Genomic DNA, 27,070 nt, shown 5'->3' with positions numbered 1-27,070 from the left:
GCTTTTGTGGAGCGATGGGTAACGCTGCTTCGAGGGTGGCTGTCGTCGATGTGTTCCTGGTTCAAGCCCAGGTAGGGGCGAGGAGAGGGACGGAAGCTATACTGTTACACTGGCAATACTAAAGTGCCTATAAGAACATCCAATAGTCAAAGGTATATGACATACAAATCATATAGAGAGAAATTGTCCTATAATTCCTATAATAACTACAACCTAAAACTTCTTACCTGGGAATATTGAAGGCTCCTGTTAAAAGGAACCACCAGCTTTCATATGTTCTCATGTTCTGAGCAAGGAACTTACACGTGGCACATATTGCACTTTTACTTTCTTCTCCAACACTGTTTTTGTATTGTTGTATTATTTAAACCAAATTGAACATGTTTCATTTTATTTGAGGCTAAATTGATTTTATTGATGTATTATATTAAGTTAAAATAAGTGTTCATTCAGTATTGTTGTAATTGTCATTATTATAAATACATATATATTTTTAAAATCGGCCGATTAATCGGTATCGGCTTTTTTTTTGGTCCTCCAATAATCGGTATTGGTATCGGCGTTGAAAAATCATATACGGTCGACCTTTAATATAAATTAGATGTGTGGATTGCTTGATAGTCTATGTGATGTAAACAGAGAGATCTACTTTCTTGGGGACCTAAATATTGACTTTTTTTGTATCATGCTGTACTCTCAAGAGGAAGCTTCTCACTGTAACCAGTGCATGTAATCTGGTTCAGGTTATTAATCAACCCACCAGGGTGTTTACAAACACTACAGGATTAAGATCATCCACATGTACTGATCAAATTTTTACTAATACTGTAGAATTTTGTCTAAAGCTGTATCCGTACACATTGGATGCAGTGATCACAACATAGTGGCTCTATCCAGGGAAGCCAACGTTCCAAAAGCTGGGCCTAAAATAGTATATAAGAGATCATATAAAAGATTTTGCTGTGACTCTTATGTGGATGATGTTAAAAATATTTGTTGGTCTGATGTGATTAACAAGGAGCATCCAGACGCTGTGCTTGATGAATTTACATACAAACAATTATTTACAAACAGACATGGGGGAACAGAGGGTTAAATAATGAACAAGTAATTGGGGAATTGAAACCAGTTGTGAAAGACAAAGACAAAACAAATGGAACATGAAAAGTGGATCGGCGATGGCTAGAGGACCAGTGACGTCGACCGCCGTACGCCGCCGGAACAAGGAGAGGGACCAACTTCGGCGGAAGTCGTGACACTGGCGGCACATTTGACTGGCTGACTTACTGCAAATTGAGAAATGATGTGGCTAAACTCAACAAAAAAAGAAGAAAAAACTGTATTATGGAGCCAAGATCAATGATATAAAGAAATATGGAAAAAAAACTTTGGAGTACTTTATATGAAATTATTAGCAGAAAGACATTCAACTCCATATTTCATTGAATCAGATGGCTTATTCATCACAAAGCAATTTGATGTTGCCAATTATTTGAATGATTACTTCATTGGCAAAGTGGGCAAACTTAGGCAGGAAATCCCAAAAACGAACAGTGAGCCATCATACTCATGTATAAAAAAACAAATAATGAAAGAAAAGCATTGCAACTTTACATTTTGTAAAGTTAGTGTGGGAGAGGTGGAAAAAATATTGTTATAGATCAATAATAACAAACCTCCTGACATTGACAACTTAGATGGAAAGCTACTGAGGATGGTAGCTGACTCTATAGCCACTCCTATCTGTCATATCTGAAATATCTGAGCCTGGAGGAAAGTCTTTGTCGTCAGGCCTGGAGGGAAGCCAAAATCATTCTGCTACCCAAAAGTGATAAAGCAGCCTTTACTGGTTCTAACAGTAGACCTATCAGCTTGCTGCCGGCTCTTAGAAAACTGTTGGGGAAAAAATGTGTTTGACCAACAATGCTTCTCTGTATTTATTTTTTTACTCAACCTTTATTTAACTAGGCAAGTCAGTTAAAAACAAATTCTTATTTACAATGACGGCCTACCCCGGCCAAACCCGGACAACGCTTTGCCAATTGTACGCCGCCCTATGGTACTGCCAATCACGGCCTGTTGTGATACAGCCTGGAATTGAACCAGGGTCTGTAGTGACGCCTCTAGCACTGAGATGCAGTGCCTTAGACCACTGCGCCACCTGGGAGCTACAACACTTAATTGTAAACAACAGACTTTCAGCATGCTTTAAGATAAGGGCACTCAATGTGTACTGCACTGACACAAATGACTGATGATTGAATGAAAGACATTGAAAGTAAGAAGATTGTGGGAGCTGTACTGTTAGATTTCAGTGCAGACTTTGATATTATTAACTTGTTGAGAAAACGTATGTGTTATGGCTTTTCAACCTCTGCCATATCGTGGATTCAGAGATATCAGAGGATTTTCTTTAATGGAAGCTTGTCAAACATGTCAAGTGTGGTGTACCGCAGGGAAGCTCTCTAGGCCCTCTACTCTTTTCTATTTTTACCAATGACCTGCCACTGGCATTAAACAAAGCATATGTGTTCATATATGCTGATGATTTAACCATATATGCATCAGCAACCACAGCTAATGAAGTCACGGAAATCCTTAACAAAGAGTTACAGTCTGTTTTGGAATGGTTGGTCACTAATAAACTGGTCATGAACATTTCTAAAACTAAGAGAATGGTATTTGGTAAAAATCATTCCCTAAGTTCTAGACCTCAGCTGAATCGGGTAAGGAATGGTGTGGCTGTTAAACAAGTTGAGGAGACTAAATTACTTGGTGTTACCTTAGATTATAAACGGCCATGGTCAAAACATATAGATTCAATGGTTGTAAAGGGGAAGAGAGGTCTGTCGGTAATAAAGAGATGCTCTGCTTTTTTGATACCACACTCCACAAAGCAAGTCTTGTAGGCTCTAGTTTTATCTTGTCTTGATTATTGTCCAGTCATATGGTCAAGTACTGCAAAGAAAGACCTGGTTAAGCTGTAGCTGGCCCAGAACAGAGCGGTACGTCTTGATCTTCATTGTAACCAGAGGGCTAATATTAATACTATGCATGCCAGTCTTTCTTGGCTAAGAGTTGAGGAAAGACTGACTGTGTCACTTCTTGTTTTTATAAGAAACATTAATGTGTTGGAAATTCCAAATCGTTTGAATAGTCAGCTTACACACAGCACTGGTACACACACTTACCCCACCATGTCACGTTGGCATAAATGATTCGGGAGACAGGCGCAGGAATGCTTAAGAGTTTTTTTTATTTAGCCCAAATTACGGCATGCCGTGTAAAGGCACGGGGACAAAGACCAAACAAACACGTAACAAAACACAGGGTAGAAACTCAAAACAAAAGAGCGCGGAGTACCTCAAATAACGATAATAATAATAATTACGAGACCCGTAATCATCTGCGCAATCTACAATCCCGACACGCTACACCAGCAGCACAACAGTCCCGGCCTCGAGGGAGATCACAGGAACGCAGTGCGGGTCGACCAGGACCCGATGCAGCTGCCGAAGTTGTGTCGTCTTCGGACGGGCCAGTTGAAGCTGCCTGCAGTTGCAGCGTCGTCGGATGGACCAGTTGCAGCTACTGATTTTGCGTCGTTGGATGGAACCGTTGTGGCGACATCGGACGGCCCAGTTGCAGCTGCCGAAGTTGCGGCGACGCCATACAGACCAGTTGCAGCAACGTCGGACGGGTCATTCCCACTGTCTCTCTTAATGGTAGATTATTCTGTCACGTCGGTATGACGGGTCGGGAGACAGGCGCAGGAATGCGTAATAGTTTTTTAAATTTAGCCCAAATTACGGCGTGCCGTGTAAAGGCACGGGAACAAAGACCAAACAAACACGTAACAAAACACAGGGTAGAAACCCCAAACAAAAGAGCGAGGAGTACCTTGAATAAATAACACACACGCACAATGATTAACCCACGGGATGAGACCTGTAATCATCTGCGCAATCCACAATGGCACAAAAGCCAAAACACAGGTACTCACACGCACCAAAATGATTGACAGCACCATGGTGAACAAAGGGCACATGTATACAAATACAATCACTGGGAATAGGGGCCAGGTGTGCATAATGAAAGTTCCAGAGGGACCCGTGACACACCAGACATGCCACCAGGGGTCTTTTTACACAGTCTCCAGGTCCAGAACAAATTCACGAAAGTGTACAATCTTATACAGAGCCATGAATGCATGGAACTCCCTTCCATCTTATATAGTGCAAGTGAACAGCAAACCTTGTTTAAAAAACAAATAAAGCACATCACGGCACAACGCCACTACCCCATGTGACCGATTTGTTGTGTGTATTTATTGACATGTACAGTGCAATTGTAAAGTATTCAAACCCATTGACTTTTTCCATATATTTCTACATTACAGCCTTAGACTAAATAGTTTTATCCCCTCATCAATCGACACACAATACCCCATAGTGAATGCTGCAGAGATGGCTGTCCTTCTGGAAGGTTCTCCCATCTCCACAGAGGAACTGTGAACCTCTGTCAGAGTGACCATCTGGTTCTTGGTCACCTCCCTGACCAAGGCCCTTCTCCCATGATTACCCAGTTTGGCCAGGCAGCCAGCTCTAGGTAAAGTCTTGGTGGTTCCAAACTTCTTCCATTTAATGATGGAGGCTACTGTGTTCTTTGCGACCTTCAATGCTGCAGAAACTGTGCCAGCTCTACGGACAATTCCTACGACCGCATGGCTTGGTTTTTGCTCTGACATGCACTGTCAACTGTGGGACCTTATATAGACAGGTGTGCCTTTCCAAATCATGTCCTAACAATTGAATTTACCACAGGTGGATTCCAACCAAGTTGTAGAGACATCTCAAGGATGATCAATGGAAACAGGATGCACCTGAGCTCAATTTCGAGTCTCATAGCAAAGGGTCTGAATACCTATGTAAATAACACATTTCTGTTTTTTTATTTTTAATACATTTGCAAACATTTCTAAAAACCTATTTTTGCTTTGTCATTACGTGGTCTTTAACACGTTTTAGAATAAGGCTGTGACTTAACAAAATGTGGAAAAAGTCAAGGGGTCTGAATACTTCCGAATACACTGTATGTGTAACTGATCCACACACATACTACATGTTAATGTTTAGAAACGTATGTAAATTGTAAATTCTTTTGTCTGTAATGTATTTTTTGTTATGTGTCGGACCCCAGGAAGAATAGCTCTCGCCTTTGGCGTCGGCTAATGGGGATCATATCAAATCAAATCAAACTATACCTAACCCGGGCCTCAACATCATAACCCTCTGAGAGACAAGGCAAGAAGGGCCTTCTATGCCATCAAACGGAACATGAAAATCGACACCCCAATTATGATCTGGCAAAAAGTACTTGATTCAGTTATAGAACCCATTGCCCTCTATGGTTGGAGGTTTGGGGCCCATTCACCAACAAATAATTCACAAAATGGGACAAACCCAATTGCACAATTCTTTGTATACAACGCAAAACCCCAAACAATGCATGCAGAGCAGAATTAGGACTATACCCGGTAGTTATCAAAATCCATAAAAGAGCTGTTAAATTTTCCAACCATCTAAAAGAAAGCGATGCACACATATTCCACCACAAAGCCCTCACCTACAGAGAGATGAACAAGCAACTGGTTCTGAGGCTCTGTTCACAAACAGACCCCACAGAGCCCCAGTACAGCAATACAATTAGACCCAACCAAATTATGAGAAAGCAAAATGATAAATATTTTTGACAGAATCAACCAAAGAACTGAGAAAATTGTAATGCTATAAGGCCCCAAATAGCAAGTGCACAGTGGCAGAATACCTGACCTCCGTGACTGACCCAAAATTAAGAAAATCCTTGACAATATACAGTCTCAATGAGCATAGCCTTGCTATTGCGAGAGGCCGCCATAGGCAGACCTGGTTCATCGAGAGAAGACAGGCTATGTGCCCGCTGCCCTTAAAATGGTAGAAACTGAGCTGATATAACTAATATTTACCTGTTTATTTATCTTTCCCTACTATTCATACTACAACTATTTGTGCATTGGTAAAATAACACCTGAAATGTCTAACTTTTTTAACCGTTTTTGAGTGTTGTTTTGTGTCTTCTTGCTTTTCTCAATTGCTTTGGTAAGGTAAAGACATTTCCCATGCCAATAAAGCCCCTATGAATTGGACGAGAGAGAGAGAGAGAGAGAGAGAGAGAGAGAGAGAGAGAGAGAGAGAGAGGTTTCGAGTGAGGAAGCAGAGAGATAAAATCGAGAGGGAGAAGAGAGCAGGATGGAAGGAAAGTCTAAAGAGAAAGGAATAGATAGAGATATCAAAGGGAAGGAGAAAGAGAGAACATATAGGGAAAGAGGGAAAAGGGGAGGGAGCTAGAGATAAAGGGGCAGAGAGAGATAGAGCAGGAGATGAGGGAGGCAGGGAGGGAGAGAGACTTGTAGTCTGTTCTCTGGGAGAGAGCTAGTCAAAGTTCTAGTAAAGAACCAAGATGACCCCACACCTCCTCACCTAACTCTCAGTAAATACATCAAAGCATATGCAGCACTCACTTCTGTCATCATGAAATGCTTTGAGAGTCAAGGATCATATCACCTCTACCTTACCTGGCAGCCCAGACTCACTTCAATTTGCCTACCGCCCCAATAGATCCACAGACGATGCAATTGCCATCGCACTGCACACTGCCCTATCCCATCTGAGGAATGCCTATGTAAGAATGCTGTTCATTGACTATAGCTCAGCATTCAACACCATAGTACCCTCCAAGCTCATCATTAAGATTGATGCCCTGGGTCTGAACCCCGCCCTGTGCAACTGGGCCCTGGGATTCCTGACGGGCCGCCCCCAGGTGGTGAAGGTAGGAAACAACACCTCCACTTCGCTGATCCTCAACACTGGGGCCCCACAAGGGTGTGTGCTCAGCCCCCTGTTCACCCATGACTGCGTGGCCATGCACGCCTCCAACTCAATCATCAAGTTTGCAGACGACACAACAGTAGTAGGCCTGATTACCAACAATGATGAGACAGCCTACATGTGGTGCCAGTAAAATAACCTCTCACTCAACGTCAACAAAACAAAGGATCGTGGACTTCAGGAAACAGCAGGAGCACCCCCCTATCCACATCGATGGGACCGCAGTGGAGAAGGTGGAAAGCTTCAAGTTCCTCGGCGTACACATCACTGACAAACTTAAATGGTCCACCCACACAGACAGTGTGGTGAAGAAGGCGCAACAACGCCTCTTCAACCTCAGGAGGCTGAAGAAATTTGGCTTGGCACCTAAAACCCTCACAAACTTTTATAGATGCACAATTGAGAACATCCTGTCGGGCTGTATCACCGTCTGGTATGACAACTGCACTGCCCGCAACCGCAGGGTTCTCCAGAGGGTGGTGCGGTCTTCCCAACGCATCGCCAGGGGCAAACTACCTGCCCTCCAGGACACGTACAACACACGATCTCACAGGAAGGCCAAAAAGATCATCAACGACAACAACCAACCGAGCCACTGCCTGTCCACCCCGCTATCATCCAGAAGGCGAGGTCAGTACAGGTGCATCAAAGCTGGGGCCGAGAGACTGAAAAACAGCTTCTATCTCAAGGCCATCAGACTGTTAAATAGCCATATATACTGTACAAAGTCTTGAAATCACTGGCCACTTTAATAATGGAACAGTAGTCACTTTAATAATTACTCATCTTTTATGTATATAATGTATTCTATTCTATTCTACTGTATCTTAGCCTATGCCGCTCTGACATTGCTTGTCCAAATATTTATATATTCTTAATTCCATTCCTTTACTTAGATTTGTGTGTATTGTTGTGAAATTGTTAGATATTACTGCACTGTTGGAGCTAGAAACACAAGCTTTTCACTACACCCGCAATAACATCTGCTAAACACGTGTATGTGACCGATAAAATTTGATTTGATGGGTGACTATTATTATTTCCATCACAAATGAGTCATTCAAAAGAACATGCAACTAACAACTGTTTGCTGATCCCAAGTTGGAAAAACTCCTGAACACATCGCACTTCAATTCCAGATGCTGAATGCTGGATTGTGGAATTCAGTTGGAATTCTGAGGTCGTGATATCCCGGTGGGTGAGACGTTGAGATGTTGTCTACACCGTGAAATAAACCCACAGTTTTTGTGTGTGTGAAGCCTTTTTATTTCCCTCGGGGAAGGGCTCTGGAACAGAAAGCCTGGCGTTCCAACAAGAAAATGGAAACTCTGACCCTTTGACTCACTGTTGACGTTTCATTCGCATGTCTGCAGCCAACACAAGCACCCGGCACGGCCCTGGTCATGCAGAACGTTGCTGCAACGTTAAGGGGATGTTGGGGCAGCGATAGGGGGGGGGGGGGGGGGGGGATGTTGGGAAAAAGTTGTTTGTTTTCCACGACATCATAACAGCGCTGAGGGAATGGGGTGCTTTTCTAGGGCTTAATGCTCACACCAGCTGTGCCCTGACCACAACCTGACAACAACATAACATAAGCACTAGGCCCCTTCAGAGCTGACACACACGAAACAACCTGACACGAGCTCACAGCTGACACATAACATTCCCCAAACATTCCAGCGATGCTTTCGCAACGCTGTCAATTGTCTCAATAGGAAAACTCGAAAGGGAAGAGGACAGTTGCTTGTTGACTTGGTTGACTCCCTTCATGCTTTCAGTTAAACTGGGAACAGCAACTGTTTTCAAAAACGGACTTCGGTGATGATAGCCGATATCGGTACACAGATAGTTTTTAGTCCAGTATTACTCCTCCCATGGGCGTGTCCTGATTCAGCTGTCAGGAAAGGCTTGGAAGACACATACAAAGACAAAAGCTTCATAGTCATTTAATTAGCATGTATCTTGTTCTCCAGATGCAATCATCCTCATTTTCCTCTCAGTAACACAAAGATTTGTCGTCAAATGTATGTCCTCTTATAAAAACCTGTTCTTTGTTCAGTATGAGAGTCGTGTTCCCATAAAGTTGTTGACTAGGAGAAGTAAACACAGTAGTTAAATTCTAATGAGAGCTATTTGGGCCTGTATCTGAGAAGCAAGCTCATGTCCAACTGTCAATCAAACTATCCAAGGCTGATATCTCTCTGCTCGTTAAATCTCTCCAGTGTAAAAAGACATGTTAGAAATGGACACATGGGTGAGCACTACTTCTTTCTCTCCTTCTCCATCTCTCTCTTCCTTCTGTCTCTCTCTCTCTCTCTCCTCTCTCCTGCGCTCTCTCTCTCTCCTTCTCTATTTCTCTCCCCACTCCTCTCTTTCTCCATCCCTCCCTCCCTCCCTTCTCCCTCTCTCTCTTTCTCTTAGTCCCTCCATCTGTGTCCACAATGAAAACAGCCTCTTTCCCAGCAGTCTTTGCCAAAAGGGAGGGATGTTGGCAGACGAGTGTTACTGGAGACGTGGGGAGAAGATGGACAGTTTGGCCCAGGGACATGAGGGTCAGTAAGACATTGTATAAGAATGGATCTGGTCTCCTGAATGTCCTCCATATATCCTGTTGTACCCCTCCTCAGGTTCAGGATGACAGAGAAGGATGAGCGGGGGGATTTTCGCAACAGGTGCTGGGCTCAGCAATGTCTCCCTGGCAACTAGCGTCACTTTCCAGTCTTATAGATGAGACCCACGTAAACACACCCAAATGCAGATACGAGCGCGCACACACACACACAGACCCAACCCTACCCCCCACACACATACACACACTTATCCCAGTACAAAAATCAGGGAGACAGAATTTAAACTTTTTAAAAAGGCCTTGTTTTTCACTGGTTTATCCTAGTAACAAGCAGAACGGTGGCCTAGCCAAACCCCTCCTCCCCTCTTCCTCCTCCCTCTCTCCTCCCATCCCCCCTCCCTGGAGTGGCCAAAGCAGAGGCAGATGTTTCCCCTCCCACCTTCCCTTCCCTCACTGCAGAAACATAGGGCTTCCCTCGCTTGCGCACACACACGCACTCACACACACACACACACACACACACTCTCACACACACACACACACACACACACACACACACACACACACACACACACACACACACACACACACACACACACACACACACACACACACACACACACAAATCACACAAATATACAAGTATACACTGAGACACACAGGCACATAAACACAAGAACACATATATACATGCAAGCATATACATGCAAGCATACACACACACACACACACCGACAGACAGACAGATAGATAGAGCATGGTTGCTCTCACACTCCTTAAAAGGCATACTACTGGGCTGTGGCCATCATAAAGCTCCCCAGCACTCACTAAATAACACAACACTATTGAGATACGCTGACACCGGTACCGATACAGTACAGGAATCAGCCAGTGTGTGTGTGTCATATGGGCGTTTTTGTATTAATGGGTGTTGGATGACCTTGTGGTGCATTGGGACTCATGAAGATCATCTTTCATGTGTCAGTGTGTTTTGGAACAGGACATTGCAGTCATCAGTGTGTCCATGATGTTTCTATATCAGAAGACATAGCCCCAGCTCTCGTTCATCAGGTGATGAGGATAACCCTGTCTACGCTGAACTGGAGGAGGAGGGAAATGGTACGGTGGTTAGTTACCTGTGCAACCAAAGTAGGGAGGTGTACAATGTTTTCCCTTTTGACTTTCTATAATATAGTACATATTTAGTTAGTGGACAGGATGAAGGCTTGAAAATGGATTGTCTTGTTATTCAAATTACTCTGCTAATCCCCTGACTTCTCCCTCTTTTGTGTGCACGCGAATATGCATGTGTGTGTGTATACTGTACATATGTGCGCGTGAGATCAGTTCCACGGCGAGGGGGCCATCAATGACGTGATGTCACGTCAACCTCACAAGTGACCTAGGGTTAGCGATAGCGGCCGCGGCCCCTTGAGATATGGGCTTGGGGAGTGAGCTCATTTCCTCCATGGCTGTCAGCATTAACAGGACCGCCACTGAGTCCACCAACCCTCAAGAGAAGAGAGGGTCAGGGGCCAGGTTCACACACACACACACAACGTTAATGTACATTACTGACCCCTTGATCAGTGTGTGTGTGTGGGGGGGGGGATTGGGGTTCGCAAGAGTGGAAGACATAAGGATGAATGAGAGAGAGGGATGAGCGAGAGAGAGAGAGTGAGAGAGAGAGAGAGGCGGAGGGGGGGGGGGGGGGGGGGTGAGGCTAAGGTGAAGAGGTGCTGAAAAATGGAAAAGTCATGTGGAGCATTTTATCCAGCAGCCACAAACAGGGTATAGGGATATTGGTGTGTGTGTGCGTCCTACCTGTCGAGGGCAGTGCTGGTAGCCATACTCCTAGCGAAGCCCTTTAGTCCCAGCTGTCTGAAGTAGGGGATACAGGAGAGGTTGGCAGCCATAACAGCCAAGGAGTCTGAAGGGTTCACAAAGAAACCATTCTCACCCAGGATCATATACCGGTCCTGCAACACATACACTCATCAACCATACAGCAATACATGAAGAAATATACAATGCCTAAGACATAAATACCTCATCTAATCCACTAATTCAAGTATCTTAAAGATAAACATTTGCTGTTACTCTAACTGGCACTCCCATCCCTACCAGTTGATACACGGTTGTTTTAATTGCATCTCTCCCAATCAAATCAAATGTATGGGACACACTCCTTCCTACTAAGATGCAACACTCTAAGCACTGGGAGAGGGCTCCAATGGAACATAAAAGAGTGACATAATTCTCCTGATGCTCGGCCCGGTAATTGAGTTAGGCTAATGTGCGTGAGCGTGGCGCTGGTACAAATTACTATGTGAAATGTTGTGGGGGAAAAAAGAGATGTCTGTCACAGATATTAGCTGGTCCCATTGCCTAACATCCTGCTATTGACAAGGAAATAAATGCAGACAAAAACAAACAAAGGCAATTCCACGTTCCCATTAGAAAGCAGACCTGGGTCCACATAGATCAAGTTTTTTTTTCTTCTTTCAAATACTTGATTTGGCTTGATTTGGCATGCTGCCAAGGAACCAATGGAATAGTCCCAAAAGTGTAAACGCTGCCCAATTAAGCAGAATCAAACATGCTCATTAAACGTCCTCATCAGCTCCCCTGAAAGTGTATTGTAGTACTTTGTACATTAGTACTTTGTACATACAGTGCCTTCAGAAAGTATTCATACCCCTTGACATATTCCACACTTTATTGTGTTACAGCGTGAAATCAAAATGGAATAAATTGATTTTTCTCTCACCCATCTACAAACAATACCCCATAATGACGAAGTGAAAACGTGTTTTTAGAATTTTTTGCAAATGTATAGAATCGCTTTGTGGCAGTGATTACAGCTCTGAGTCTTTCTGGGTAAGTCTCCAAAAGCGTTCCACACTTTATTCAAGCTCTGTCAAATTGGTTGTTGATCAGTACTAGACAACCATTTTCAGGTAGCCATAGATTTTAAAGCAGATTTAAATCAAAACTTGGCATTGTGTTTTAGGTTATTGTTCTGCTTAAAGGTGAATTAATCTTCCAGTGTCTGGTGGAAAGCAGACAGAACCAGGTTTTCCTCAAGGATTTTGCCTGTGCTTAGCTCCATTCTGTTACATTTTTTTATCCTGAAAAACACCCCCGTCCTTAACAATTACAAGCATACCCATAACATGATGCAGCCACCACTATGCTTGAAAATATGGAGAGTGGTACTCAGTAATGTGTTGTATTGGATTTGTATTCAGGACAAAATGTAATTGCTTTGATACATTTTTTACAGTATTACTTTAGTGCCTTATTGAAATCAGGATGCCTGTTTTATTCTGTACAAGCGTCCTTCTTTTCACTCTATCAGTCAGGTTAGCATTGTGGAGTAATTACAATGTTGTTGATCCATCCTCAGTTTTCTCCTATCACAGCCATTAAACTCCGTAACTGTTTTAAAGTTTCCATTGTTAAATCTCTGAGCGGTTTCCCTCCTCTCCGTCAACTGAGTTAGGAATGACACCTGTATCTTTGTAGTGACTGAGTGTATTGATATACCATCCACTGTATAATTAATAACTTTACCATGCTCAAAGGGTTATTCAATGTCTGATTTTTTACATTTTTACCCATCTACCAATAGGTTCCCTTTGCGAGGCATTGGAAAACCTCCATGATATTTGTGGTTGAATCTGTGTTTAAAATTCAGTGCTCGACGGAGGGACCTTGAAGATAATTGTATGTGTGGGGTACATAGATGAGATAGTCATTCAAAAATCATGTTAAATACGGTTTTGCACACAGAGTGAGTCCATGTAACTTAGATTTTTTTAACGTTACCATAACAAAGGGGTTGAATACTTATTGACTGAAGACATTTCAGCTTTCATTAATTAATTTGTAAAAATGTCCAAAAAACATGATTCCACTTTGACATTATGGCGTGTAGGCCAGGGAAAAAAGATCTACATTTAATTCATTTTTAATTCCGGCTTTAACAAAGTCAAAGTCAAGTTCCGCAGTGGGATCACCAAAATAAAAATTAAAAATAACAGTTAAGAGAACCGATTATTGTATGGGACAATATACAAATGTTTTTAAGAAAGATACAATTGTATTGAGTTAATGTATTTATTGGTTTCTTTTCATTTTGATAAGAGATGAAAATGCAATGAATTGAAGGTTATTTGTTGATGTAAAAATCGAAACGTAATGATTTTAAGATGGTGTCATTAGATTTTGGGTGGGGTGGGGTCGCAAGAAATTCTTGTGGGAAAAAATGGGATCCCCGCTGAAAAAGTTTGAATACCGCTGCTGTAACACAAGAAAATGTGGAAAAGGTCAAGTGAATACTATACTTTGTGAAGGCAGTGTTCCTCTCCTCCTCAGATGTCTTACCCCGTCTGCATCGAACGCAGCTCCGAAACCAATGTCTCCGCCCTTCATGGCATCAACCAATGGGGCTGCGTATGTGAGGTTGGGCTCTGGAGGCCGGCCCCCAAAGTCCTCCATGGGGACACAGTTGACAGCCGCATTGGCAGGAGCCCCCAGCTCATCACACATGATACGGCGCACGTACAGACCCATCACTGACAATAGAGTACAATATAATAGAAAATAATACAATGGAATATAATACAATACAACAAAATACAATAGAACACAATACAATATAATCACTGGTAAGCACCTGATACAATACTGTAATTACTTTGGTCTTTATTAGTATTGTCCTACCTCCGTTCATGGCGTCTATGCGTATCTTCAGCTGTTCAGGTCCTGTCAGAAGGCTCTTGATGGCGTTGAAGTCAAAGATGGTTCTCAGCAGGTTGAGGTACAACTCCACCGAGTCCACTATCTCAACTAACAACACACAGAAGAGGAGGGCAGTGGCTCAGAGACTAGTGTGTATCTGCATGTGTCTATCCATCCAATAGCATGTATGCTACTTTTATGCAAGGACAGAGTGTATGTGTGGTGAGACTGTGTATGCCTGGCGTGTGAGTGTGTGAACATACAGTGCATTCGGAAAGTATTCAGACCCCTTCACTTTTTCGTCATTTTGTTACGTTACAGCCTTATTCTAAAATTGATTAAATCATTTTTTCCCCTCATCAATCTACATACAGTACCCCATTATGACGAAGCAAAAACTTTTGAAAAAAGAGTAATACCTTATTTACATAAGTATTCAGATCCTTTGCTATGGGACTCGAAATTGAGCACAGGTGCATCCTGTTTCCATTGATCATCCTTGAGGTGTTTCTACAACTTGATTGGAGTCCACCTGTGGTCAATTCAATTGATTGGACAAGATTTGGAAAGGCAAACGTCTGTTTATATAAGGTCCCACAGTTGACAGTTCATGTCAGTGCAAAAACCAAGCCATGAGGTTGAAGGAATTGTCCGTAGAGCTGGACAGGACAGGATTGTGTCGGGGCACAGATCTGGGGAATTGTAACAAAAATTGTCTGACGCATTGAAGGTTCCCAAGAACACAGTGGCATCCATCATTCTTAAATGGAAGAATATTGGAATCACCAAGACTCTTCCTAGAGCTGGCCGCCCAGCCAAACTGAGCAATCAGGTAAGAAGGGCCGTGGTCAGGTAGATGACAAAGAACCGGAAGGTCATTCTGACAAAGCTCCAGAGTTCCTCTGTGGAGATGGCATAACCTTCCAGAAAGACAACCATCTCTGTAGCACTCCACCAATCAGGCCTTTATGGTAGAGTGGCCAGACGGAAGCCACTCCTCAGTAAAAGGTACATGACAGCCCACTTGGAGTTTGCCAAAAGGCACCTAAATACTCCCATGAGAAAATATTTTCTGGTCTGATGAAACCAAGTTTTAACTCTTTGGCCTGAATGCCAAGCGTCACGTCTGGAGGAAACCTGGCACCATCCCTACGGTGTAGCATGGTGGTGGCAGCATAATGTTGTGGGGATGTTTTCAGTGGGAAACTAGTCAGGATCAAGGGGAAAGATTAATGGAGCAAAGTACAGAGAGATCCTTGATGAAAACTTGCTTCAGAGCACTCAGGACCTCAGACTGAGGGTGAAGGTTGACCTTCCAACAGGACAACGACCCTAAGCACACAGCCAAGACAACGCAGGAATGCCTTCAGGACAAGTCTCTTAATGTCCTTGAGTGGCCCAGCCAGAGCATGGACTTGAACGTGATCAAACATCTCTGAGGAGACCTGAAATAGCTGTGCAGCGACACTCCCCATCCAACCTAACAGAGCTTGAGAGGATCTGCAGAGAAGAATGGGAGAAACTCCCCAAACAGGTGTGCCAAGCTTGTAGCATCATACCCAAGAAGACTTGAGGCTGTAATCGCTTCCAAAGGTGTTTAAACGAAGTACTGAGCAAAGGGTCTGAATACTTATGTGAATGTGATATTTCATTTTTTTTAGTATTGTTTTTTTCTATGTCAGTATGGGGTATAGTGTGTAGATTGATGGGGGGAAAAAACAACTTAATACATTTTTGGTTAAGGCTGTAATGTAACTGTCACGATCGTCGTAAGGAACGGACCAAAATGCAGCGTGGTATGTGTTCATGATTAAGTTTTTAATTAAAGAAAGCACTGAACACTGAATACAAACTATACAAAACAATAAACGAATAACGACCGTGAAGCTATAATGAGAACTGTGCTGACACAAGCAACTAACATAGACAATCACCCACAAACAAACAGTGAAGCCCAGGCTACTTAAGTATGATTCTCAATCAGAGACAACTAATGACACCTGCCTCTGATTGAGAACCATACTAGGCCGAAACATAGAAATCCCCAAATCATAGAAAAACCAACATAGACTGCCCACCCCAACTCACGCCCTGACCATACTAAATAATGACAAAACAACAGAAATAAAGGTCAGAATGTGACAGTAACAAAATGTGGGAAAAGTAAAGGGGTCTGAATACTTTCCCGAATGCACTGTATATGTGTTTGCAGTGTGTCTGCGTCTACTCTGTGTGTGTGTCTGCTCTGTGTATGCTGCTCTATGTGGGGGCGTAGGAGCCCCCCCCCCCCCCCCCCCCCCCCCCCAATGTTAGAAACATGCCCCCCCCCACACACACACACAATTATTCATATTTTAAAAATGTTTATGAACTCTCACCTTGCTGAGTTACAAAAGTAGGATACACAAGGTGCAATTTCAAAATGTGGTTGTGCATCAGTCGTTTTATCTTGTTATGTCAGTCACTGAGAGTCACTCAATTAGCCATGTCAGCTATAAAAAAAATGCATGTCTAGCCAGCTATCTAAACTTCTAAATGGTCGAATTACCGACCAGGGAGCCCCCATTGATTTTGTTAGTCACTCTCACTCAGATATTATATTAAAAACTGAAAACATTTCTCTCCAGGAAATTGCAAGACATTTGTCTCATGGGGCAGAGTAGAATTAACCACCAACTAAATTTCATTTAGGGCCCCCAAACGCTAGGGGCGACTCTGACTGCAGGTGTGGGTATGGATGTGGGTAATCAGACCTGATAGCCACTGCAGTCCCTCGTGATGAGTTCAGATTTTTTGTGGCCCCGACCCCCATCAAAGTTGCCCATCCTTGGTTTACAGCAGGGGCAGTCAACTCTTACCCTACGAACCTGCTAGTTTTCTGTTCTTCCTGATAATTAATTACGCCCACCTGGTGTGCCAGGTCTAAATCAGTCCCTGATTAGAGGGGAACAATGGAAAAAAAAGGATTGGAACTGGCTTCACGGTCCAGAGTTGAGTCTGAGGGGTCTAGGGCAGCGTTTCCCAAACTCGGTTCTAGGGAACCCAAAGGTTGTACGTTTTAGTTTTTGCCCTAACACTACACAGCTTATTCAAATTACCAAAGCTGGTTGATTATTTGAATCAGCTGGGTAGTGCTAGGGCAAAAACCAAAACGTACACTCCTTGGGGTCGCATGGGGCGAGTTGGAGAATGCCCTGGTCTAGAGGGTGTAATCCATGTGTTAACTTCATTCAGGAGAGAGGCAACGATGATGATTCCCACGGACAGACAGATAGCAGAGAGGGAGAGCAGGTAAGACAGTGAGAAGTGCCTCTCCAAGCTCATAGAGTTCATAGACTGATGATCTGTCAGAGTGTGAATCAGTCGGAATGATCAAATATGGTCTCTGATGAAACGATAGCAGTTTAAGTCTAGCGGGTGTATTGCATGTGTTAACTTCATGCATGAGAGAGGCAGCCATGAGGATATTTTATTATTTATCAAAACAGTTTTTAACACAGTATAATAACTGTATTATAAGTTGAAAATATTACATTAAGTTTCAACCCAGACTGTATGTAGAGCAGCAGTTGTAACAACCTGACATAGTGGAAGTGAGAAAAATACTAGGAAATGAATCATACAGTAGCAGAGAAAGAGTACAAAATGGTTGTGTAATTTAATATATGCACATTAACAGTCACACTGGTATTCAGTACAGTACGAATGGCCATGGCCCTCAAGACTGATTGGACTGTATCGGAGTACGTGCCCCTCTACAAGGGCCCCCTTAGCCTTGTAAATTTGACCATTTGTAAGTTAATATTTTTCTGTACCCTTTTTTCAAAAGTCACTAGAAATGAGCATTTAAAACCTATTTTTTCAACAACAAAAAATCCCACATAGGAAAATAGTTCCCCCCAATATCAGAGTGGCTTCTATGCCCCTGGCTCTGTGTGTGTCTGGTCTGTGTGTGTCTAGCCCGTGTGTGTGTCCAGTACCTCTGAAGGGTTTGAACTTGTTCTCCAGGTCAAAGTCGTGGCGTCCCAGCCTGGCCAGGTCAATGCGGAGGTCAGGACATATGGCATACTCCTCCAGGGTCCTACTCACCTGGGCAATCTTCTCCATCACCGTGTCTGGAGACGGGCCTATTGGGGGGGACACACGGTTACCATGGACACCAATGTTTGCACATTATGTACCCTGTTCCTGGCCTATGGTTGTTGTTATACAGTGGCTTGCGAAAGTATTCATCCCACTTGGCATTTTTCCTATTTTGTTGCCTTCCAACCTGGAATTAAAATTGATTTCTGGCGGGTTTGTATCATTTCATTTACACAACATGCCTACCACTTTTGGGGTATGTGTCTATAAGCTTGGCACATCTAGCCATTGAAATTTTTGCCCATTCTTCAAGGCAAAACTGCTCCAGTTCCTTCAAGTTGTATGGGTTCTGCTGGTGTACAGCAATCTTTAAGACAAACCAGAGACTCGCAATTGGATTGAGGTCTGGGCTTTGACTAGGCCATTCCAAGACATTTAAATATTCCCTCTTAAACCACCCGAGTGTTGCTTTAGCAGTATGCTTAGGGTCATTGTTCTGCTGAAAGGTGAACCTCCGTCCGTCCAAGTCTCAAATCTCTGGAAGACTGAAACAGGTTTCCCTCAACAATTTCTCTGTATTTAGGGCCATCCATCATTCCTTCAATTCTGACCAGTTTCTCAGTCCCTGCCGATGAAAAACATCCCCACAGCATGATGCTGCCACCACCATGCTTCACTATTTGGGATGGTGTTCTCGGGTAATGAGAAGTGTTGGGTTTGTGCCAGACATAGCGTTTTCCTTGATGGCCAAAAAGCTACATTTTAGTCTCATCTGACCAGAGTACCTTCTTCCATGTGTTTGGATAGTCTCCCACATGCCTTTTGGCGAACACCAAACATTTGTTCTTATTTTTTTCTTTAAGCAATGGCTTTTTTTCTGGGCACTCCTCCGTAAAGCCCAGCTCTGTGGAGTGTATGGCTTAAAGTGGTCCTATGGACAGATACTCTATTCTCCGCTGTGGAGCAGTGCAACTCCTTCAGGGTTGTCTTTGGTCTCTTTGTTGCCTCTCTGATTAATGTCCTCCATTAATGTCCGTGAGTTTTGGTGGGCGGCCCTCTTTTGGCAGGTTTGTTGAGACCTGCCATATTCTTTCAATTTTTTTATTATGGATTTAATGGTGCTCAGTGGGATGTTCAAAGTTTCTGATGTTTTTTTATAACCCAACCCTGATCTGTACTTTTCCACAACTTTGGCCCTGACCTGTTTGGAGACCTCCTGGGTCTTCATGATGCCCCTTGCTTAGTGGTGTTGCAAACTTTGGGGAGCTGTACTGTATGTATGTTTAAGTCTCTGAACTGTGTGTGTGTGTGTGTGTGTGTGTGTGTGTGTGTGTGTGTGTGTGTGTGTGTGTGTGTGTGTGTGTGTGTGTGTGTGTGTGTGTGTGTGTGTGTGTGTGTGTGTGTGCTATCCCAGGGGATCATGTCGCAGGTAAAGCCCACCAGGTGATGTTGCAGGGGGTCCATAAACTCTATGAGCTTGATCAGTCCCCACAGGTGTGGGGGGAGGAGCCTAGGGTCAACCACCTAGTCTTCATTTGTCAGCACTGTGTGTGTGTGTGTCTGAGCATAAGTGTGTGAGTGTGTATGAATGCATTCTTCTGATGTGTACCTCACTCAATAAAGCCTTTGTATCCCCTCACCTCTACAGGGAGGAATCTGGACAAAGAGATCCTACAGGAACAGTTCATCTCAACAGTACTAAAGGTGGGGGACAGGAACTAAACAAGAACTCCCCCCTCTCTCTCCTCATGGTGAACTATTCCAGTTTATTCCTGATACACTTCACATTTGGACCTACCTACTGCAATTGTATTAATCCTCATAATTCTGGTGTTCCACTTCAGTCCAGGAGGACCTCAAAACGTTATGGTATTTACTGTTAATGATGACTACATGCCAAATCTGATAAGCATCTTATTGACTACAATACAAACAGGTTTTACGGAGAGCTACAGTGCCTTGCGAAAGTATTTGGCCCCCTTGAACTTTGCGACCTTTTGCCACATTTCAGGCTTCGAACATAAAGATATAAAACTGTATTTTTTTGTGAAGAATCAACAACAAGTGGGACACAATCATGGAGTGGAACGACATTTATTGGATATTTCAAACTTTTTTAACAAATCAAAAACTGAAAAATTGGGCGTGCAAAATTATTCAGCCCCTTTACTTTCAGTGCAGCAAACTCTCTCCAGAAGTTCAGTGAGGATCTCTGAATGATCCAATGTTGACCTAAATGACTAATGATGATAAATACAATCCACCTGTGTGTAATCAAGTCTCCGTATGAATGCACCTGCACTGTGATAGTCTCAGAGGTCCGTTAAAAGCGCAGAGAGCATCATGAAGAACAAGGAACACACCAGGCAGGTCTGAGATAGTTTAAAGCCGGATTTGGATACAAAAAGATTTCCCAAGCTTTAAACATCCCAAGGAGAACTGTGCAAGCGATAATATTGAAATGGAAGGAGTATCAGTCCACTGCAAATCTACCAAGCCCTGGCCGTCCCTCTAAACTTTCAGCTCATACAAGGAGAAGACTGATCAGAGATGCAGCCAAGAGGCCCATGATCACTCTGGATGAACTGCAGAGATCTACAGCTGAGGTGGGAGACTCTGTCCATAGGACAACAATCAGTCGTATATTGCACAAATCTGGCCTTTATGGAAGAGTGGCAAGAAGAAAGCCATTTCTTAAAGATATCCATAAAAAGTGTTGTTTAAAGTTTGCCACAAGCCACCTGGGAGACACACCAAACATGTGGAAGAAGGTGCTCTGGTCAGATGAAACCAAAATTGAACTTTTTGGCAACAATGCAAAACGTTATGTTTGGCGTAAAAGCAACACAGCTCATCACCCTGAACACACCATACCCACTGTCAAACATGGTGGTGGCAGCATCATGGTTTGGGCCTGCTTTTCTTCAGCAGGGACAGGGAAGATGGTTAAAATTGATGGGAAGATGGATGGAGCCAAATACAGGACCATTCTGGAAGAAAACCTGATGGAGTCTGCAAAAGACCTGAGACTGGGACGAAGATTTGTCTTCCAACAAGACAATGATCCAAAACATAAAGCAAACTCTACAATGGAAAGGTTCAAAAATAAACATATCCAGGTGTTAGAATGGCCAAGTCAAAGTCCAGACCTGAATCTAATCGAGAATCTGTGGAAAGAACTGAAAACTGCTGTTCACAAATGCTATCCATCCAACCTCACTGAGCTCAAGCTGTTTTGCAAGGAGGAATGGGAAAAAATGTCAGTCTCTCGATGTGCAAAACTGATAGAGACATACCCCAAGCGACTTACAGCTGTAATCACAGCAAAAGGTGGCGCTACAAAGTATTAACTTAAGGGGGCTGAATAATTTTGCACGCCCAATTTTTCAGTTTTTGATTTGTTAAAAAAGTTTGAAATATCCAATAAATATCGTTCCACTTCATGATTGTGTCCCTCTTGTTGTTGATTCTTCACAAAAAAATACAGTTTTATATCTTTATGTTCGAAGCCTGAAATGTGGCAAAAGGTCGCAAAGTTCAAGGGGGCCGAATACTTTCGCAAGGCACTGTAATTGTTGAGACTTGGTGTAATTGGGCCACTTGTTCACGGGCCAGATGCTATGAGGAAACATTAGATTAGTGTGTGAGCGGACTTAATCCATAATCAACCATGTTGGCTATCTCATTACCCAGTGAAACACCTGACCCTCAATCAAGGTAAAGCGACAACTTCAAAATAGAGATGTGATTAGTGCCCTTACTTGTCATTTTCTCTGTAAATGATTTGAAACCCTAGAAACCCTAGAAGGCCAGCATCCCGGAGTCGCCTCTTCACTGTTGACATTGAGACTGGTGTTTTGTGGGTACTATTTCATGAAGCTGCCAGTTGAGGACTTGTGATGCGTCTGTTTCTCAAACTAGACACTCTAATGTACTTGTCCTCTTGCTCAGTTGTGCAGCGGGGCCTCCCACTCCTCTTTCTATTCTGGTTAGAGCCAGTTTGCGCTGTTCTGTGAAGGGAGTAGTACACAGCGTTGTACGAGATCTTCAGTTTCTTGGCAATTTCTCACATGAAATAGTCTTCATTTCTCAGAACAAGAATAGACTGACGAGTTTCAGAAGAAAGTTATTTGTTTCTGGCCATTTTGAGCCTGTAATCGAACCCACAAATGCTGATGCTACAGACACTCAACTAGTCTAAAGAAGGCCAGTTGTATTGCTTCTTTAATCAGAACAACAGTTTTCAGCTATGCTAACATAATTGCAAAAGGGTTTTCTTATGATCAATTAGCTTTTTAAAATTATAAACTTAGATTAGCTAACACAACGTGCCATTGGAATACAGGAGTGATGGTTGCTGATAATGGGCCTCTGTACGCCTATGAAGATATTCCATTAAAAATCATCCGTTTCTAGCTACAATAGTAATTTACAACATTAACAATGTCTACTACGCTGTATTTCTGATCAATTTTATGTTTTTTAATGGACAAAAAATGTGCTTTTCTTTCAAAAATAAGGACATTTCTAAGTGACACCAAACTTTTGAAGTATGGGTGATCTCTATTCTAGCTCCTAGATTATGGATCATGTGACACTTAGATTGCACACAGGTGGACTTTATTTAACTAATTATGTGACTTCTGAAGGTAATTGGTTGCACCAGATCTTATTTAGAGGCTTCATAGCAAAGGGGGTGAAAACATATGCAAGCACCACTTTTCCATGTATTTATTTTTTATTATATTTTTTTTTTACCGTTTTCTCCCAATTTTGTGGTATCCAATTGTTTTTTAGTAGCTACTATCTTTTCTCATTGCTACAACTCCCGTACGGGCTCGGGAGAGACGGAGGTTGAAAGTCATGCTTCCTCCGATACACAACCCAACCAAGCCGCACTGCTTCTTAACACAGCGCGCATCCAACCCGGAAGCCAGCCGCACCAACGTGTCGGAAACACCGTGCACCTGGCAACCTTGGTTAGCGCGCACTGCACCCGGCCCGCCACAGGAGTCGCTGGTGCGCAATGAGACAAGGATATCCCTACCGGCCAACCCCTCCCTAACCCATATGACGCTAGGCCAATTGTGCGTCGCCCCACGGACGACAGAGCCTGGGCGCGAACCCAGAGTCTCTGGTCGCCCTTAACCACTGCGCCACCCGGGAGTCCCCTCCATTTAGTTTTTAAATGTATCTTTTTACCAAGTTATTTTTTTTCATTTCACTTCACCAATTTGGACTATTTTGTGTATGTCCTTTGCATGAAATCCCCACCCCAAAAAAATCCATTTAAATTACAGGTTGTAATGCAACAAAATAGGAAAAGGGGGATGAATACTTTTGCAAGGCACTGTACATGTTTAAGAACAGTGAAGCCTATGGTGGCATATTAATGCACAACTGTTATTCATAGGAAGTTAAATAAAATCTTGCTCTAGATTGAGAGGTTATGTTACTGAGTAGTCATAATCTTCTATACACCATGTGAGGATTGTAAGAAGCTACTGGAGTCATGTAGACATTGACAAAGTGAACATTGTGTAGAATCCTTTTGAGAGCCACAGTCTGTGGGCTCTGAAAGATAACTACTGTTGCGTGAGACATGAGGGATGAGGAGAGCAACACCACTTTGCTCTATTTATAGGACTGGAAGATGACTGAGATTCCACAGTAAAACCCTGGGGACTCGGAAGGCCTGTCCATGATGGAACTTCAGGAATATGTGAGTATTCCTAGTTTAGAGAATACACGGATAATTGATGGGGCTGTGAGTGGGCTATGGTGCCAACTCTCTTAACTCAGTCAATAAATCACCAATATTGTATTCATATAGCACTTTTAACAAACACATTTATAATAAAGAGCCCACTAATAACCTGGGCATAAAGCCAAGAAGAGCAAGCACATGTATCAGTGGTGAAAAGAAAACTCCTTAGGTAGGAGGACATCCATCAATCCTTTAACTGACTGACAAATTGACTGGCTGGCAGGTTGACAGCAATCAGTCAAATAAGCACCTCACCTCCATTGGCCACGTTGAATTTGACCCCAAAGTCTCCCCCGGGGCCTCCTGGATTGTGACTGGCTGTCAGGATGATTCCACCAATAGCCTTGATCTTCCTGATGATGCAGGACACAGCAGGGGTGGAGAGAAGACCGTTGTGTCCAATCACCAGCCGACCAATCTGAAAGAAACAGACAGAGGGAGAGTTTGAGGAACTTTAGCTGACTGAATCTTATTCTGGGACCTATGTACATATTGAAGTAATTAATTGTATCATACATTATTCAAGACTAAAGCATGTACAAACATCGCAACTCAAGAATGAAAAGGCCTATTATTGTAGACTAGCTCAGTGTAGCTTACAGAATGATTTAATTCGCATGTCTTTATTGTAATGCGCTTCAGAACTCTTTAGTCAAGAGATGTTTTCTAGAACTGGTCATGTGGCTTATGTCATGACGCTCAGGGCTTCATCTTTCCAGACCAGATGCGTCCAGAATTTGGCACGGACTGAGGTTCCAGACGTTCTATCAGGCTTGGACTAGGCTACATTCCAGACAGTCATCATGTGCGTCTACATCCATTTATTGAAGTAGCGCGAATAGTCTCGCATGTTCTGTCCCTAGGCTTTAGCATCTCAACAATTCTAAATAAAAGTGTCCTCATTCTTGTGGAATTAATTATTATGACGTCGGCGCATCTCCCCACTTCATGATTTCGAGAGAGAGAGAGAGAGAGAGATACTCTTGGCTCTATTCAATCAAACCCGGTTACCTTGTTTTTGGCATAAGAGCAAAAACATTTGTATGGTTTGAAAACAAAATAAAATCAGCTGTGGTAATGACAACATTCTCTCCTCGTAAAAAATAAATATATATATATTTATATTTTAACATATCCCAGACATCGCTTTGGATCGAATAGTGCCCTTTGGGTGCGCACTTAACACCTGCCTTGCCCTGTCAGCGACCCGTTGTAGGTCATGCCTATCATCATTCCATACTCTGCCCCCAGAATTTCACAAATATTCTTTCAATGTCTTCCCCGCGCTTATCTCATGTGAGTTTGGCTCGTGGCCACTAAACTGGGTATCCCCCAAGCTTCGAACGAAGCAGGGAGGAATGTAGCTGAGTGGCGCGTGGGCAGGAGTGGACGAGGAATTGAACAGCCGATAAAGCAGGAGACATTAAACTGAGCCAGCAGAAAAAATAGACCCATCTCAAAACAAATACATTCCCCTCAGTTTTTCATTTAGGTATTTCACCAAGCTTGTTGTCGCATAGATCTGAGAATAGACCGCTGTCCTTTCCAAGCGCTCTGCGCAATTGGTTAAAAGGCTCCGCCACTCACGCAAGCCCGCGCACGCACGCACACACACAAACAAACACACTGACACTGGGAGAGGGTATAAACTTTAGGTTGTAACATAGCCTGCCTATCTATATCCACGTACGCCTATCGCCATAATTCTGAGTGTTAACACAAGGCCACTGGATTGACTAATCGTTTCAGAGGCGCATAAACAGAGCAGGCTATGCTAGGTAAACTAGTGTACAGCCTTCCCTTGTATGCACTTGCCTAGAGTTTCAGCTGTATAAACCATAGTTTATACGACCCATAGGCATATGGAGGATTAACAATCAAATACCATGGTTTATTATGCTATTTCTGTGCTTCGTTTATCATGATCATCATTATCATCATCACGAACCCTGAACCATTCCAAACTTTCTGGAATGACATTCTTGTCTTACCCCGTTGGCAGCGGCCATCTGAACTATAATCTCGGTGGCTGCTCGGCTGAAGTAGCGTCCGTCGCTGCCCACCACCATCGTGCATCCCTGGCGGTCCCTCAGGTCGATGGACGACAGTACACTTTGGATGTAGTTCTGCAGGTAGTTCTTCTTGCCCTCGAACACAGCCGTCTTCCGCCGCAGCCCGTTAGTACCGGGCCGCTGGTCATCAAACGGGCTCGTCTGGACCGTTACCACGGGAATGGGGTTTGTCTCCATCCTCCGCACAAGAACCCACCGGGAGTGGCGGGTCGACTGGCTACACCGGGGATGACTCACTGTCGGCTGGATAGAGGTGGAGAGTCAAACATATGTAGGAGACAGACTGTGTTAGGGAGGTGAGACGTCCAGTGATGTCCGCTCTAGTCCTCCAGAAGTAGCACTTTCGAGGGAGGTGGGGGATGCGTTTACGCAATGACAGCACACCAGCGCTTTCCAGAGGGATGGCTATTAAGATGATAAATCCCCGTCAACAAATTCCTTGGCTTATAAACTCGGTTTGAGATATATGCTAGTTATAGGCCTGCTGTAGGTTTTAAACACATGCCACAGAAAACTTGCAGTGAGAGCTTTGGATAGGCTAATGTAATATTAAGCCAAGTCTTCTCTTCCGCCTGACAACTCCCTATTTTCCAAATAAGCCCGACTCTCCACAAGGACATGCGCCTGCCAAAATCAGGGAGGGCCAAAAGCCCCTACAATCAGCTGCGCCTCTGGACAAAAATAGCCCGGTGTAGTACGGGGAGAATTGTGTCGAGCTGGGGCTGTAACCGGACAAGGCAAAGCAGTGTCAGTGTGCGAGCATTAAGCAGTTAACGGTCAAAGACTTGCGGAAAAGTGACGAGGCAGGATCCGAGGGCGCACTGTTGGCCATGGGCAAAGCAATGCGTCAAGCAGACCTCCCCTGTCCCACATTTGAGGCAATATAGTACATGGTAAAGTAAAACAT

The 27,070-nt window shown here is 43.4% G+C and overlaps 1 protein-coding gene across 1 annotated transcript in view; it reads right to left on the bottom strand.

Annotated features, from left to right (window-relative positions):
- Window positions 1-26,737, bottom strand: part of pgm5 (phosphoglucomutase 5) — a 46,784-nt gene extending 20,047 nt beyond the window's left edge. Inside the window, exons 1-6 of the mRNA XM_021606441.2 lie at window positions 26,083-26,737; window positions 24,347-24,509; window positions 18,222-18,368; window positions 14,224-14,349; window positions 13,885-14,075; window positions 11,320-11,474 (exon numbers count right to left, since the gene is read on the bottom strand). Coding sequence (XP_021462116.1) covers window positions 11,320-11,474; window positions 13,885-14,075; window positions 14,224-14,349; window positions 18,222-18,368; window positions 24,347-24,509; window positions 26,083-26,340 — 1,040 coding nt within the window. The 5' untranslated portion in view covers window positions 26,341-26,737. The remainder of the gene's footprint in view (window positions 1-11,319; window positions 11,475-13,884; window positions 14,076-14,223; window positions 14,350-18,221; window positions 18,369-24,346; window positions 24,510-26,082) is intronic.
- Between the last annotated feature and the right edge of the window lie 333 nt (window positions 26,738-27,070).

This window comes from Oncorhynchus mykiss, chromosome 6 (assembly GCF_013265735.2).
Source record: "Oncorhynchus mykiss isolate Arlee chromosome 6, USDA_OmykA_1.1, whole genome shotgun sequence".
In the NCBI taxonomy this organism is placed as follows: domain Eukaryota; kingdom Metazoa; phylum Chordata; class Actinopteri; order Salmoniformes; family Salmonidae; genus Oncorhynchus; species Oncorhynchus mykiss.
The sequence above is the reverse complement of the archived record's forward strand: the minus strand, read 5'-3'. Positions and strand labels throughout refer to the sequence as shown.